The 16,844-nt window shown below is 38.3% G+C and overlaps 1 protein-coding gene across 1 annotated transcript in view; it reads right to left on the reverse strand.

The window, feature by feature from the left end:
* LOC107285947 (disintegrin and metalloproteinase domain-containing protein 9) overlaps positions 1–16,844 on the reverse strand; it is a gene marked incomplete in the record, with an annotated part of 35,456 nt that overhangs the window by 10,656 nt on the left and 7,956 nt on the right. The window contains 10 exon segments of the mRNA XM_029283787.1: positions 1,030–1,132; positions 2,411–2,606; positions 5,066–5,155; positions 6,085–6,256; positions 7,899–8,020; positions 11,615–11,699; positions 12,434–12,606; positions 14,181–14,249; positions 14,569–14,634; positions 15,157–15,358. Of these exon segments, the coding sequence (XP_029139620.1) occupies positions 1,030–1,132; positions 2,411–2,606; positions 5,066–5,155; positions 6,085–6,256; positions 7,899–8,020; positions 11,615–11,699; positions 12,434–12,606; positions 14,181–14,249; positions 14,569–14,634; positions 15,157–15,358 (1,278 nt within the window).

The following is a 16,844-nucleotide window of genomic DNA, read 5'->3' on the forward strand; positions in this document are numbered from 1 at the left end:
GGGGGTAGTTCGTTCCAGAGGGTGGGGGCTCCCACCGAGAAGGCCCTCCCCCTGGAGGTCGCCAGCCGGCACTGTCTGGCTGATGGCACCCTGAGGAGACCCACTCTGTGGGAGCGTACCGGCCGATGGGAGGTAATCTGCGGCAGAAGGCGGTCTCGGAGATATCCAGGTCCGATGCCATGGAGCGCTTTGAAGATGACCAACACCTTGAAGCGCACCCGGAAGGCTACCGGCAACCAGTGCAGCTCGCGCAGCAGCGGTGTTACATGGGAGCGACGAGTCCCTCCCAACACCGCCCGCGCGGCCGCATTCTGGACCTTTTCAGAAGGTCGCAAAAAATGATCACATGACTCTGGGACAATGCACACATGACTCTGGGACACATGCACACATGACTCTGGGACAATGCAATGGTTATAAATGTCAATTCCCAAGCAGCTGAATTTTGATGATGTGACCATGGGAGATGCTGCAATGGTTGTAAGTGTGAAAAAAGTCACTTTTTCACTGCCGTTGTAACTTTGAACAGTCACTAAATGAACTGTAAGTCGAGGAGTACCTGTCATAGCAAATTTTGTCTTAGTGAAGTAGGCTGTTAGTAAGTTTGTTTAGGAGTAGAAGGAAAAAGAAGAAAAAGTCCAGAGCTGTGACTCTGAATAGCAATAGCACTTAAACTTATATACCGCTTCATAGTGCTTTACAGCCCTTTCTATATGGTTTACACAGTCAGCCTATTGCCCCCAACAATCTGGGTCCTCATTTTACCGACCTCGGAAGGATGGAAGGCTGAGTCAACCTTGAGCCGGTGAGAATCAAACTGCCGGCAGCCGCGTCGGTCGACTTAATCAGACGTCATGACGTAAAATTGGTGACGCGGTGGTGTCGAGAATCATTATTATTAGTACAACGAATACTAGGTTTATTCTCGTAAGTCAACTTACCCTGAATTAGGGATTGACTCTCACGTATCCCAGTATCAGACTTACACGGAAGTCTTATATTTTGTAAAAAAAAGACTAATGAATGCGATGGGAACATTTTACAAAATTTGCCCCCTTCATTCCACAATTGCCAAATCTGTCTCCTTTGCTATTGGCTGTTTCAAAGCAAACATTAGGTCCTTTCTTTGCTCCTACAAAATAAAATGAAAGTTCATTATTCTGTGTCGAGGACAACTCTGACACAAACAATGGATCACTACATCCTCTTGGCATCCCCGTAACACATAAACCAACAAAATCCCCACAAAATCTCTTAAGCAAACCCAAAGACCGCGTAAACAAAGAATGGGAATCATCAACAACGTGCAATATAAAGACTGTAACAGGCATTATTTAGAATAGACAGGTAGAAAATTGGCAGAATGCATCCAGGAACATCAACTGGCAGACAGAAGACATGATTCTTTAATCTCTCAAAACAAAAAAACTCACATTTTTAAATCTCTCAACATAGGAAAACTTAACCAGTTTCAACTGGGAAAAAGTACCACTTTAGATCAAACCAAATTGAAAAATTCCTGGAAGCTTGACATTCTGAGGAACCATCTATCAGCACATATAGAAATAACCTCATCTATGTGCTACAGGTAGTCCTCGACTTACGACAATTGAGCCTAGAATTTCTGTTGCTAACAGAGACAGTTGTTAAGTCAATTTTGTCCTAGTTTACGACCATTCTTGTCACGGCTGTTAAGTGAATCATTGTAGTTGTTACGTTAGTAACATAGTGGTTAAGTGAATCTGGCTTCCCCATTGACTTTACTTGTCAGAAAGTCGCAAAAGGGGATCACAGGATCCCGGGATACACTGCAACCATCATAAATGTGAGTCAGTTGTCAAGCATCCAAATTTTGATCATGTGACCGTGGAGATGCTGCAATGGTTGTAAGTGTGAAAAACGGTCTTAAGTCACTTTTATTCAGTGCAATTGTAACTTTGAACAGTCACTAAATGAATGGTTGTACATTGAGTACTACCTGTATTTAAAGGACTTAACTAAAAGTTAAGGAAGGAAACAAACATCCTGTCTAGCAACCAACACCCAAATAAGCAGGAAACAACACCAGATAAATGATCAGGGAAGAATAATATCCTAACTAAGAAACTTATCAAGAAAGTAACCACACCCCAACCAAGACTGACAGGGCAAACAACTAGCAAACCTCACTCTTCCACACACTGATGACATTACTTAGCTTGATGACAAAACATCTATAGGAAAGCAACCAAGCTTGTAGAACAGCAAGAACTCAACAGATCAACTCCAAATTAAATATATTCTTTACTATTGGAATAAAAAAAATCATTTTGAAATAGTAATCATCTACATTCCAAAACATAAACACTTTCTATATAACTTCTGCCAGTTTATTATTGGTTCTATAAGTCACAAATGATTTAAACCATACCTTTTCCAAAGAGGGATTCACACTGAGAATCATAATTCTCGCAAATTCCACTGTAACAGTAATCTTTCATATTGTTACATGGGTAGCCATCCATGACATACACGTCTTCTGGACAGTCATAAAAGGTCCCATTGCAATATTCAGGGAGATCACAGATATTTGATTTTGGTCGACACTCCACTCCTGCTACCTTGAACTTGAAAACAATTGTATTGATTTTATTGATTTCTAATTGTAATACATTGACAGCATTCATGTGCCTTTAACGATATAGGAGAAGGAGAAAGAGGTTTGTGAAAAGGAAAGAGCTGTTGGAATAATTCCTGGACCAAACCACTGGAATAGTATGCCAAAGATCAGATTACTAATTGTATAGAAAAACCAAACCAAACCCACAAGATATATTGCTGTTTCAGTTATACTCTATTATATTACACCCAACAACCAACATTTATTGCCTGTATGAGCACAGTCACATGGCTGCACTGAAATGCAAATGTATCAGTCCTTGAGCGAGCAGAATTAGACTATCCACATTGCTGATCTGTACAGTACCTCAGTACCAAAGTCAGTTGGTGCAACTGTCCTTACTTAAACATAGAACAACTGGTGGATTTCTCCAGCTTAGTTTTCTTTCTTACTAAGCATATTTACCAGCTTAGCCTTCCTACATGACGATGGACGAACAGTTGGCACAATTTATCCCACAGGATTACTGTAAAGGGTTGTTGTGAAGAAGGATAGATATCTCCTTGAGCTTTGGGAAGAAGTCAGGATATAAATAAATAAGTGAATTAATTAATTAATTCAGACTGTAGAATTACAACTAGGGTACGGGACCTTGGAGAGAAGGTCACCGCCCAATAAGCAAGGAAGGAGGATAGCTACAGATAGAGATAGAGACATATGGATATATTTTCATATATCTAGCTGTTGGATTTTTCAGACATGATCATTCCTTTTTTCCATTCTCTCCCTCCCTCCTTCTTTCTCCTTCTGAGAATATAATTTACTGGAAAACTAGAATGTATGTATGTATGTATATATATATATATATGTATGTATGTGTAGCAGGGCTGTCTGAGAGTGTTTGCAGGAGCTTGGTTGGGAAGGGAGAGATTGGGACAGCTGCTGCTGGCTTTGGGTGTGGCCGGCGTGGGCGGAAGAAAAAGATAGAAAAGGGAAGGAAAGGAAAGGGGTGTGGTGTGGCTGTTGCAGTTTGTCAGGTGAAGGTAAAGAGGAAGTGAAAGTTTTATTTGCTTTTCTTCGTAAGGAGGATATTTTAAACAGAGGCTAGAGCGAGGGGGAGTGGGATTTTATTGCTTTCCTTTGTAAGGAGGGCATCTCAAACGGAGAAGAGAGAGAGAGTGGAGTTTTATTGCTTCCTTCGTAAGGAGGATATCTCAAACGGAGGCAAGGGGGAGCGTGTAAAAAGGAGTTGGCTGAGGCTCATAGCCTCGGATTTTAGCAATAAAGATCAAGGGGAGAGGGAGGGTTTTGACGCTGAGACCTGACTGAGAAGAAGCAACAGAAGGAGAGGAGAGACTGGTGGTGGTTACTGTTGCTGCGAAACCTGGAGGCTATTTGGACTGTGACTATTGTTGCTGGTACAGGTTTTAGACTTTGTGGGGGGAGTTGCCCTGGGGGGCGAGCTATTGCTATAGCACACTGACTGTTGTTGTTTCTATTACCGTCTGGAGCCGGGGTTTTCCTCCATCCCACTTGACTCTGAATCCTTAATTCCTGCTGCTATAACGGCCTTGGGCTGTTGGATATCATCATAGCATTGACTATCGTGGCTGGTTATTTCGTTCCTGGAAGCCCCTCCTTGACAACAAGAGCCTGCTACCTCCTAATTCTGCATGGGCTCCAACTGGAAGAGACATCTTATCAACCCCTAGAGAACACTACTGCAGGGCTTGACAAAGGGGGCTGGGGCTGGGAGGGCCTGGGTTTTGGCAGCCTCTGAGGAGGTAACGCTACATAAATATGTATGCATGCATGCATGTATTCAAAGTGAATTTTCATTAGAATAGACCTGAAGCAGTCAGCTAATTTTTATTTACTTAATTTCTATTGTTGCCCAACTCAACTAAGTGACTCTGGGCAGCAACTAATCCTTGTTGTGTGACATACATACATACACAGTTCTAAGAAAATGCATTTGTCTTCTCTGGGATTGTCTATTTTTTGCATTCTTTTGCCATCAAATATTATCAGAGTTTCAGATAGATCTTAGTGATACATACAGTATAAGAAATTTGAATGAACAAATACCAAAGTTTGGTGCTTGTTTCATTTGTTGTATTTAAAAGGTCATCCCATAAGTGATATGCCACACAATAGAAGACCCATCCTTTTTACATGCATCAAAGCCGTAAAGTTTTGATAGTGTAATCACAGATGCCATCCTGAATTTTTTTCATCTCCCTCTAATGCTCATGCATGTAACAGTAATAAGATGTTACTGTATACATAAACACATACATACAATATTCATGGATAATAAATTCAAAACAAACATACCTTAAGAATATATTAACTCTGCAATTCTATGTATATTTAAATGTTGGGGTAAACTTGCCGAACATTTAATACAAAACATGCAAGCACAGGATTGTACTGCACATCTACACAAAGGATCATCTATGTTACCTGACACTTTTCACAGCACAATCCTTCAGCACATGCTGATCCACGTGTTAGCTTGCAGCTGGCAGCATCACAACAAGGATTGGTACATTCCTGTTAAGAAAATGACTTTGGTGGGATATTCCACGATCAACTGTTGAAGAAAACTTTCATTGGACTCAATAAGATTAATATTCTCCCCATTGGGATGCGACTAAAAGAATTTTAAAAAACATTCCTGCAGAACTTTGCTTTTTAATCCAAATCATTTTTTTTTTAAAAACCCACCCATTTATAATTATATAGTAAAATCAGTGTTTTATAAACACCTGAAAAAAGTGCTCGTTGGTGAGGAACCTTCTTTTTCTAATGTGATTACTGCAAATTTTTACTTTATATCATTAAGGGAAGATTTGATAGAGAAAACAAAACTGCATGGATAGTGGCATAGATCAGTGGCATTCTCTGTGCTATCACCATGAGGCTAAACAAGATAGAAACTTTTTGTCAATGTAGAGCATTCTTATTTTCAAAAATTGCATTGTTCTTGCATTAGGCTAGGGGTCTTCAAACTTGGCCCTTTTATGACTTGTGGACTTCAACTCCCAGAATGAGGAATTCTGGGAGTTGAAGTCCACAAGTCATAAAAGGGCCAAGTTTGAAATCCCCTGCATTAGGCCATTATCAAGGTACCACTGAGGAACAAAGTATAGCAATGAGCCTGATATTACTATGCAATGCTTCATTTTCAATTCCAAAAAGCTGTGATGGGACGCAAATGCAATATCTATCTATATCTCCTTAAAGCAACTGTATCTTTTCCTGATTTCTAAAAAGGATGAGCCTGTGGATCCAGAAAAAGACGTAGCTGTGCTAAGGAGTTACATAAAAATCCTTGTAGGATTAGCTCTAACCCTAACCCTAACCCTCAGTTAGCATTTTAGAACAGAATTTGGAGCTTTGCATAGTCCTAGTATTGATGTCTATGTGTGTGTATAATTCTATCATATCAATATTTTAAAATATAAATATAAATTACCTACTTTTGGAGTGCCACAGTCACATTCTTCATTCCTATCCACAATGTTATTGCCACACATGGGCTCTGTAAATATATCACTTGGCTTTGGAGAATTTCTGAGACAGCTTCCTCCACCTCTCAAGATAAGTTGCTCAAAATCACTAGAGCTGCAGCTGCTGAAGTTCCTGGACCCGCTAGAAAGAACAATTTTTCCAGGATATGGAGTAATCTATTGCCCATTTTGTGCCTAAATTTTATTGAGTTTACATTTCTACAATTGTACTATACTTCATCGTAACACTAAAGTAGTGTTTCCCCACCTCAAAATAAGCCCATTTATAACTCTGAGAGAGGGTACATGATATTGTGAGCCAGAAACTGGCCAATTGTTGAAATGGGGAAATATTGGGGAATTACTGCACTGTAATTCCTCTAATAGGCTTGTCATAATTGAAAAAAAAGAAAACTTCAAGTCTGCCCCCCCCAATCCAGACAAGAATGAAAAGCCCAGCTGTCTGCACCCAGATGATCCCTTGATTTTCCTTTAAAACAGGAGTGTCAAACTCGCAACGTCACGTGACGTGTCGCGACGTACCGTGACTTTTTTGCCATTGCCGGCAATGGGGTGGGCGCCGTTTCACTATGATGCATCCGGCCCGTGGGCCAGCAGTTGGACACCTCTGCTTTAAAATGTTAGGCCAGTTTCATAACTTGCACATGTGTCTCAGATTGATGAGTCACAATGAAAGCTATGACTTCATTTTTTTCCTCTGGCAACATTTCTTATTCATGACTTGGCACCATGAATGTGTAAATTAACTTAGCATCCATTCCAAGGGTGGGGAATCTCTATCCATTGTTTGTCTGCAATCTCTAGGGTAAAGATTGAGGCTATGATCGTGCTCTGTCTTTCAGAAGCTTCCTCTCAGTTCAAGATTTTAAAATGAACGGCTCCATACGGAATTTGTTACTTAGAACTATCCTAATTTATCACCTCTGCCCAGATCATTTTCCAAAGAAACAGCAGTTCATCGTTTTCTCTTTAATCAATTAAGACAAGTTTAGGGAGGACTGAAATTTGTTTGTTTGTTTTGATCAATATAACTGGCTAGGCTCCATGGGATTTGACAAGTATTTCGGATGCTTAAAGTCCTTGTCAAAGTCTTTACCTTCTCCAGGAATGAAAATAACTTATAAATAGAATGATTATTAGCATGTACAGGTAGTCCTCAACTTATAACAATTTGTTTGGTCACCATTCGAAGTTACAAGGGAACTGAAAAAAGAGACATGACCATTTTTCACGTTTACGACCGTGGCAGCATCCTCATGATCACATGATCAAAATTCAGACACTTGGCAACTGACTCATATTTATGATGGTTGCAGGGTCCTGGGGGTCATGGGATCCCCTTTTGTAACCTTCCAACAAGTGAAGTCAACAGGGAGACCAGATTCACTTAACAACCATGTTACTACCTTAACTGTGGTGATTCACTTAACAACTGTGGCAAGAAAAGGTGTAAAATGGGGCAAAACTCACTTAACAACTGTCTCACTTAGCAACAGAAAGTTTGGGCTCGATTGTGGTCATATGTCAATGCTAATCAACATGCATGCAACCTGACAAATATATGGATGGCTGTGAACCCTTTGGACAGCACCCTTTTTGTATCTTTTTGTTAGATTAATATTCCAACTTTAGTCCAATGCAATGCTTGATCCTAAAGTCTCTAATTGATCAAACACCAACAAAGAATTGGCATATTAAACTTAATATATAAATAAAATAAAAACCAAGCCTATGTAAAAATAATGTTAAGCAAATGTTCTTACTTATCTGAACTGTGCATTATATAGGTGTTTGGACATCTTCCATCATCATGATTCATACCAAGATTATGTCCCAACTCATGCGCAACCACTGTAGCTTGATTTATGGCAGAGTTGTGATCAAACTGGCAGAAATATCAGCATTGTTAGCATAGGGTGGGGAATGGGGGATGATTCTTTTTTAAACAAGAAAAATAGCAACCGCACAGAATAGAAAATAACAGCTGAGCTAGACAAATCAAAGTCTGTTTCATTTTATTTCCCCTAAGAACTCCAAATTCTGATGGGAAGAAGCCCACAATTAGGAGATGAGCACAATGTTAGTTGCAGAATTCCACTGCAGCTCAGTCTTGGCACAGCATATCATCACTAGGACTCTTTTTTAAGAACATCTCAGCAGGTAGCAATTATGACAGTTCATGGTAATGATTTGCATACCGTAGTTAGGAAAAATTTTTGAAACACTTCCTCTTTCCCTGTTCTTAATTAGACTACTTATTTTTTTTAAAAAAAAATCTGTTTTCATTTTTTACCTATTGCATACAATTTTATAAAGCTCAGTCATGTTGCCTCTTACCAGCCTTTTGTTTATCATAAAAAGCCTTATTATTTTAAGCTTTCTCTATAGAGAATGGTCTCCTTCATGGATTACTGCCTTGTCGTGGCGAAGGGGCTTGCGTAACTCAATGAAGCTATGAGCTATGCCGTGCAGGGCCACCCAAGATGGACAGGTCATAGCAGAGAGTTCTGACAAAATGTGATCCACTGGAGAAGGAAATGGCAACCCACTCCAGTATGTTTGCCATGAAAACCCTATGGACAATACCAAAAGGCAAAAAGATATGACGCTGGAAGATGAGCCCCTCAGGTCGGAAGGTGTCCAATATGCTACTGGGCAAGAGCAGAAGGCTAGTACTAGTAGTGCCAGAAAGAATGAAGCGACTGGGCTAAAGCCGAAAGGACGCTCAGCTGTGGATGTATCTGGTGGTGAAAGGAAAGTCCGATGCTGTAAATATCTTTTCTCCATAGGAACCTGAAATGTAAGATCCATGAATCAAGGCAAGCTAGATGTAGTCAAACAAGAGATGACAAGACTGAACATCGACATCTTAGGAATCAGCAAACTAAAATGGACAGGAATGGGTGAATTTAACTCAGATGACCATCAGGTATACTACTGNAAACACTCTTTTCCAACAACCCAAGAGACGGCTCTACACATGGACATCACCAGATGGTCAACACAGAAATCAGATTGACTATGTGCTCTGCAGCCAAAGATGGAGAAGCTCTATACAGTCAGTAAAAACAAGACCAGGAGCTGACTGTGGCTCAGATCATGAGCTTCTCGTTGCAAAATTTAGGCTTAAATTGAAGAAAATGGGGAAAAGCACTAGGCCACTCAGGTATGAACTAAATCATATCCCTGATGAATATACAGTAGAGGTGACAAATAGATTTAAGGAATTAGATCTGATAGACAGAGTGCCTGAAGAACTATGGACGGAGGTTCGCAAAATTGTACAAGAGGTAGCAACTAAAACTATCCCAAAGAAAAAGAAATGCAAGAAAGCAAAATGGCTGTCTGAGGAAGCTTTGCAAATAGCTGAGGAAAGAAGGGAAGCGAAAGGCAAAGGAGAAAGAGAAAGATACACCCAATGCAGAATTCCAGAGAATAGCTAGAAGAGATAAGAATACTTTCTTAAATGAACAGTGCAAAGAAATAGAAGAAAACAACAGAATAGGGAGGACCAGAGATCTCTTCAAGAAAATTGGAGATATGAAGGGAACATTTCATGCAAAGATGGGCATGATAAAGGACCAAAATGGCAGAGACCTAACAGAAGCAGAAGAGATTAAGAAGAGGTGGCAAAACTACACAGAAGAACTATACAAGAACGAGCTTAATGTCCCAGATAACCACGATGGGGTGGTCACTGACCTCGAGCCAGACATCCTAGAATGTGAAGTGAAATGGGCCTTAGGAAATCTGAGCAACAACAAAGCTAGTGGAGGTGACAGTATTCCAGCTGAGCTATTCAAAATCTTAAAAGACGATGCAGTAAAAATGCTACACTCAATTTGCCAGCAAATTTGGAAAACTGAACAGTGGCCAGTGGCCAGTGGCAGGAAAAGGTCAGTTTACATTCCAATTCCAAAGAAAGACAATGCCAAAGAATGTTCAAACTATTGCACCATTGCACTCATTTCACATGCTAGTAAACGTATGCTTAAAATCCTACAATCTAGACTCCAGCAGTATGTGGGTCGAGAACTACCAGAAGTACAGGCAGGATTTCGAAGAGGCAGGAACTAGAGATCAAATTGCCAACATACGCTGGATCATGGAGAAAGCTAGGGAGTTCCAGAAAAACATCTACTTCTGCTTCATTGACTATGCTAAAGCCTTTGATTGTATGGATAACAACAAATTGTGGCAAGTTCTTAAAGAGATGGGAGTACCAGACCATCTTATTTGTCTCTTGAGAAACCTATATGTGGGTCAAGAAGCAACAGTGAGAACTGGACACGGAACCACTGATTGGTTCAAAATTGGGAAAAGAGTCCGGCAAGGCTGTATACTGTCACCCTGCCTATTTAACTTATATGCAGAGCACATCATGAGAAAGGCAGGGCTAGATCAATCAAAAGTTGGAATTAAGATTGCTGGGAGAAATATCAACAACCTAAGATATGCAGATGATACCACTCTAATGGCAGAAAGTGAAGAGGAACTAAAGAGCCTCTTGATGCAAGTGAAGAAGGAGAGTGCAAAAGTTGGCTTGAAACTCAACATTAAGAAAACCAAGATCATGGCATCCGGCCCTCTCAGTTCCTGGCAAATACATGGGGAAGAAATGTAGGTAGTAACAGATTTTATTTTCCTGGGCTCAAAGATCACCTCAGTTGGGGACTGCAGCCAAGAAATTAAAAGACGCTTGCTCCTGGGGAGGAAAGCTATGGCAAATCTAGAAAGCATACTAAAAAGCAGAGACATCACCCTGCCAACAAAAGTGCGTATAGTCAAGGCCATAGTTTTCCCAGTTGCAATGTATGGATGCGAAAGTTGGACCATAAGAAAGGCTGAGCGACAAAGAATTGAGGCCTTTGAACTATGGTGCTGGAGAAGACTCCTACGAGTCCCTTGGACTGCAAGACGTTCAAACCGGTCAGTCCTAGAGGAGATCAATCCTGACTGCTCTTTAGAAGGCCAGATCCTGAAGTTGAAACTCAAATACTTTGGCCCCCTAATGAGAAGGAAGGACTCACTGGAGAAGGGCCTAATGCTGGGAAAGATTGAGGGCAATAGAAGAAGGGAACGACAGAGAATGAGGTGGCTGGATGGAGTCACTGAAGCAGTAGGCGTGAACTTAAATGGATTCCAGAAGATGTTAGAGGACAGGAAGACCTGGAGGAATGTTGTCCATGGGGTCGTGATGGGTCGGATACGACTTCGCAATTAACAACAACAACATAGAGAAAGGTCTCCTTTGGGTTACTTTTCTCTGTTCCCGGTGTGCTAGCATTAGACTTTGTAGGTGTTCAGCATGACTTTGTCAATGGGTTAACAGTCAACACCAATGTAGGCATCTGCCAAGTGCGTCTGCTTTCCACAAGAATCTAGATACAGTGTTGAATGTTCACACAATGTAACAGATGAAAATGTTCTCTATGTAAAAGACTCTATGTTTACAACTGAGACAGAATATTATACTTACAGTAGTGATTGATCCTCCATGATCTGCACTACAAACTGTGCCAACGAAAGCCATTCCAACTGTTTTATCGTATGGCCTTCTCCCTCTGAAATGCAGGAACAGATTGAGGGTGACATGGGTTGAGATCCATCTCCAAACTGAATAATGTACACATAAACATTTCCTTTATTTATACACATTTTGGTACACACACACACACACAAACCACACGCATAAAGTATGTCCCTTGCTTCCCTGACCTTTTCAGATGCTACGGTATTTTAACATCCTGGAAAAAGTTATTGAATTGGATTCGAGATGCATTGGATCCTCGGCCCTTTATTTAATTTCATTTGATTTTAAGACAGATATAATGTCTTTGGCAGACTGAGTATCCCGTCTTTTATGTTAATGGCAGACAGATATAATTATCCATATGGTATCTTTCCCTATCTTAGATTAATTCTATGCCATGTTAATGATAATTTAATTAATCTATTGCATGAGAATTTTAAACTTCTTTATCCTTTATTTATAATATACTATAATGGTATAAAATATACTATGTTCAAAAATTAAAAAATAAACTTGAAACGTATTTTGGCTTATATTCTAATATCTAAGAAAAATATATTTTCTTAGGCAATTAGCAGCCAAAAATTATTTTTAAATCCCTGCCAATCCCCACAAACATCCACAAGCATATCGACCAAAATCATTCCCTAAATGATATTGAGATATAAATTCCTAAAATTACTGGAATATTACAACTGTTGAATTTTCATTTTGTTCTCAATATTCAAATATATCTGTATGTATGATATAAAGGAAAATCCTTACATGATGAGATGACCAACATCATTTCTTGATCTCGTAATAAGATTTGTTTTCCTCCAAGTGACAAATTTGCCCAACACATCTCCAGCTGAATCGCCTCCCACATCTATCTGGTTTCCACTTGTCCATATTTCCAATCCAATTAGGACAACTTGTATGTTTAAGGGATGGAACATCTGTAAATATACATTTGTTGCTATTATGTAGGTTTCAGTAAATTTAGATAATTTCTTCCAAACTGTTCCATCTCTGGCACTAAGCTGGTGGGAAATATGCCATGCAAAGAAGTATATCTAGTTAGCCTGAAGCCAATGAATGTGCAGTCAGCACACTGACTATGCTTACATGTTGAACTCATAGTCCACTTTACCTATGAGTTAAAAAACAAACCATAATTGACATAATGCATTACCAAAAGGCAGAGTTCATAAGCTCCAAGGTTGTGATTTGCGAACCTGGTTACTTAAGGATATTTTCTTTGTTTGAACAGATTCCACAACATGCACAAATGTGCACCCACTGCGGCTTTGTTGTAAATAATTCCTGCTAACGCATACAAACACTTCTCCAGAATTATCACTCTTAATATGAATTATGCTGCATATATAGTTGAACAGCTATGTTCATTCATTCATTCATTCAGAAGCAAAAGAAGTAATGCAATAACCCAACATTTTGATCCAAAAGTTCCTGTCTTTCAAAATGTACTAGTTATGTTCTTACAAACTATTTGAGATAACAAAGGGGTAAAGTTCGTAGCAGGAGGAATCTTTGTGCAATCATGAAAGGTGAGCTAGAAAAATCTTCCTACAGCAGATTAATTTGCATAAGAATTGTGTGACTTCAAGAAATAGGATTGTGTAAGAAAGCAAGTCCTGATCTCTGAAATGGGATACTAATACTTATAGAAAAGGTCCCATTTATTCATCATTATGCAATAAAGGAAGGTGACATTTTATAGGCTATTGAGGTGAACGTCTCTCGATAAACTGCTACTCTCAATATATTAAAAAATATATAATCCCTGTTTCCCTAATTGTCATAATAATTACATTGTTTAACATGCAGTGTTTTTCTAATACTGGGGAAAATGTCAAGTCACATAGACTAGAAAAAGGTTAGGTTGTAAATCCCAATCAGTTCAGGAAATATAAGAAGCTCATTTACTCTTAAACTTGTTTCTCTGTGTAAGCAAGATTAAAAAATGATAATGAAATAAATAGTTGCAACTTAGCCCAATTTTATTTATTTATTAAAAAATTGTGCTGCCCACTGCAACAACTCTTAATACTTAATTACATATAATTGACATGCAATTTTTACATAAAAGAGAACAATTCTAAAACTGTTTCAAGTAATATTAAAGGTAAATATTAAAATTTTGAAGACAGCAGTAGGTTTTAAGTCCTATTTGGAAGAATAACAAGAAGGCGCCTGCCATAATTCATATATATATAGATTCCTTTAATGGATCACAATCTCATTCTTACAAATATATTTGCTTTTGTCTGTATATATATATTATGAAGTCAACAGCAAACAAAGCCTAACTATAAACTGAATTATGTTACATAAATAGTATCTAATTTTTGCAGCAGCAGAATGTAAAAGTAACTTCTGTATCTTGGATCTGGTTTTTTTTAAATCTATATTGTGACCAGCTTCAGTTATAGAAATTTCATTATTATCTATTTTTTATTTTCTCTTAAAATGTAACATAACAAACGAATAACAAAATATGCTGACTTACCCCATCTACATAATTAATCAATTCAACTGTTTCTTTCTGTACAGCTTCAACAGTTCTTTTGAATATATACTGAAACAATTAAAGAAAGAAGACATATTCTAATCAGGAAAGGCAATTAGAAATTTTTTTTAAAAATCCCCAGCAATGTCGGTCCACCAAAAAATCCAAAATCTAAAATACTGTGCCTTCATATGGACCAATCAACTTAACACAACTTAAGTATCATTACATTAAGACCATTAGTCATCTATTTATCTCCTGCCGAGGAAGAAACTCAACTTTTTGTCCTGGCAGAAATAAAAACTTATAACTGTGTTCATATCAGCAATGTAACCACAGAGAAATTCTGGATTATTAAAGCTAAAGATATTTGGCTCAGAGAAATTACCCTGTTTTTATCAACAACCATATAGAGTTCGATGTATCGTTTATCTGGCAGCACATTTCTTCTTTTCTGTAAAATTGAAAACAGACCCCCATTACATAACTGTTTTATTTGAAATTAGTTCAAAATTATAGTTCAAAAATTAAGTAAAAAGTTAACACCAGGCATTTGAAGCCAATTGATGATGTGAACTATTGTGGTCTGAAAATAACCAATCTCATTTAGGTCAGTCAAACAATTGTTTTCAAAATCAAATCAAATCAAACTTCCTTGTTTACTTTTAGTATTTCAATTCAAACTGTGAAGCAACAGTACATTTTCCCCCTTTTTTTCCAGCCAAATTACTTGAATTTGACGTTAGGTGAAGTAATTCAAGTTACAGAATTTAAAATTATTATTCTATTTTTGTTCCCCCACCCACCCCCACTTTCTAAGCATTATTTAATTTCAGAAAGAAATAACATGAGGAAAAATGTCATTGGTGTGAAATACCGTACATAATTTGTTAAAAGCAAAAGAACTGTGGCTAATATCTAGAATACGTAGATTAAAGCATGCAACATATGAAAAGCAATATAAAAATACATTTACCCTTCGAAGAGTGTCCTTACTGAACGGACTATGTGATACATTAGTGTATTTTAAAATATGTTCATGATACCGGTCATCACTTTGTACACCACAGGAAAAAGGTTCATGAGATTTATCTAATACATAAAGAAAGTGTTCAAATTTATTTGATCCTTTAACTGGCTCCATGCCATATTTTTTGTCACCAATATAGAGAATTCCCCTAAAAAGCACAAGAAAAGTTATTTGATTAAAGGCCAGCTATATAAACAAAAATAACCATGAATAAGTACCACCATGTAATACACAGCAATATGACAGTACAATTCTGCTAGTTTCTCAATGAGGAAATATAATGATATGTCTTTAGATACAGGTAGTTCTTGATTTACAATCACAATTGAACCCAGAATTTATGTGGCTAAATTAGAAGTTTGTTAAGTGAGTTTTGTCCCATTTTACAACTTTGGTTAAGTGAATCACTGCAGTTGTTAAATTAGTAGCATGGTTGTTAAGTGAATCTGGCTTGTCAGAAGGTCGCAAAAGATGGTCACATGACCCCGGAACAATGCAACCATCATAAATATGAACCAATTGTCAAGCATCTGAATGTAAATCACGTGACCATGAAGATGTTGTAATGGTCATAAGTGTGAAAAATGGTCATAAGTCACTTTTTCCAGGGCCGTTGTAACTTTGAACGGTCACTAAACAAACTATTGTAAGTTGAGGACTACCTGTATAGGGTGAATTAATATCAGATTCAGTTTTGGCACAAATATCTAGAAGTTTACACATTTTGGAAGACCAGATAACTTTCCTAAATTCCAATAATGTAAACTAGGCATAGGAACCTCTAGCTCTCCAAATGTTCATGAAATACATTCTCTCATTCTCCTTCACCGTTGGCCTTATTGGCTGTGACTACTGGGAGTTATTCTTCCGCAAATACTGGAAGGCCATAACCATCCTTTTTATTTACGCCCAATATTCAAAATAGCAACGTATTGTCTCTTATCAGCCTTTTTCAACCTGGCCTTCTCCCAATGCTAGAACTTTCAATCAGTATGGCTAAAACCAAGGATCGTAAGAATTATAGCTCTAACACATCTGGACTCTTCATACTTTCAAAAGTAATATGAAGATGATCCATGATTATTTTCACGGTTGCTGAACTGAAATACCGGGAGAAAAAAAAGCAAAAACCACTAGCCTACTCTAAGCTACTGCTACATTCCACTATCATAACACTTCCTTATTCTCCAAACACTCCATGCATAGCAAAACGAAGCTTTTGTTGTATCTGCTATGATTGTGGAATGGGACAATCCTGAGCTTTCCCAACTCTAATATTCTATGATTAAATGAAAGAATAAGAAGAATAGAGGAGAGTGGGCATCTTAGTTATCTAGTTATCTCCTTTTGCATCCCAGTATTAAAGGAAGAATGGAGACAGACAAAACATTTTGTTTTGGCTACTACAGAGGGGATAAGTTCCCCTTATTCGACTGAAAGCTCAGAAGCAGAGATTGGATGAAACAAGACACAAAACAACGCAGTAGGTTCAGCTATACCACAGCTCAGTCAGAAATGCCTTAGCAAAACTCTCCAAAACAACTTATACTTGTGGGAATATCGATTGCAGAGTTGATTTCAAATTAACACAGAATATGAAAGTGCTCTAGGCTTCACTTTCTTCTATTGTATTG

This window comes from Protobothrops mucrosquamatus, unplaced genomic scaffold, assembly GCF_001527695.2.
Source record: "Protobothrops mucrosquamatus isolate PMUCROS unplaced genomic scaffold, P.Mucros_1.0 scaffold229, whole genome shotgun sequence".
NCBI lineage: Eukaryota > Metazoa > Chordata > Lepidosauria > Squamata > Viperidae > Protobothrops > Protobothrops mucrosquamatus.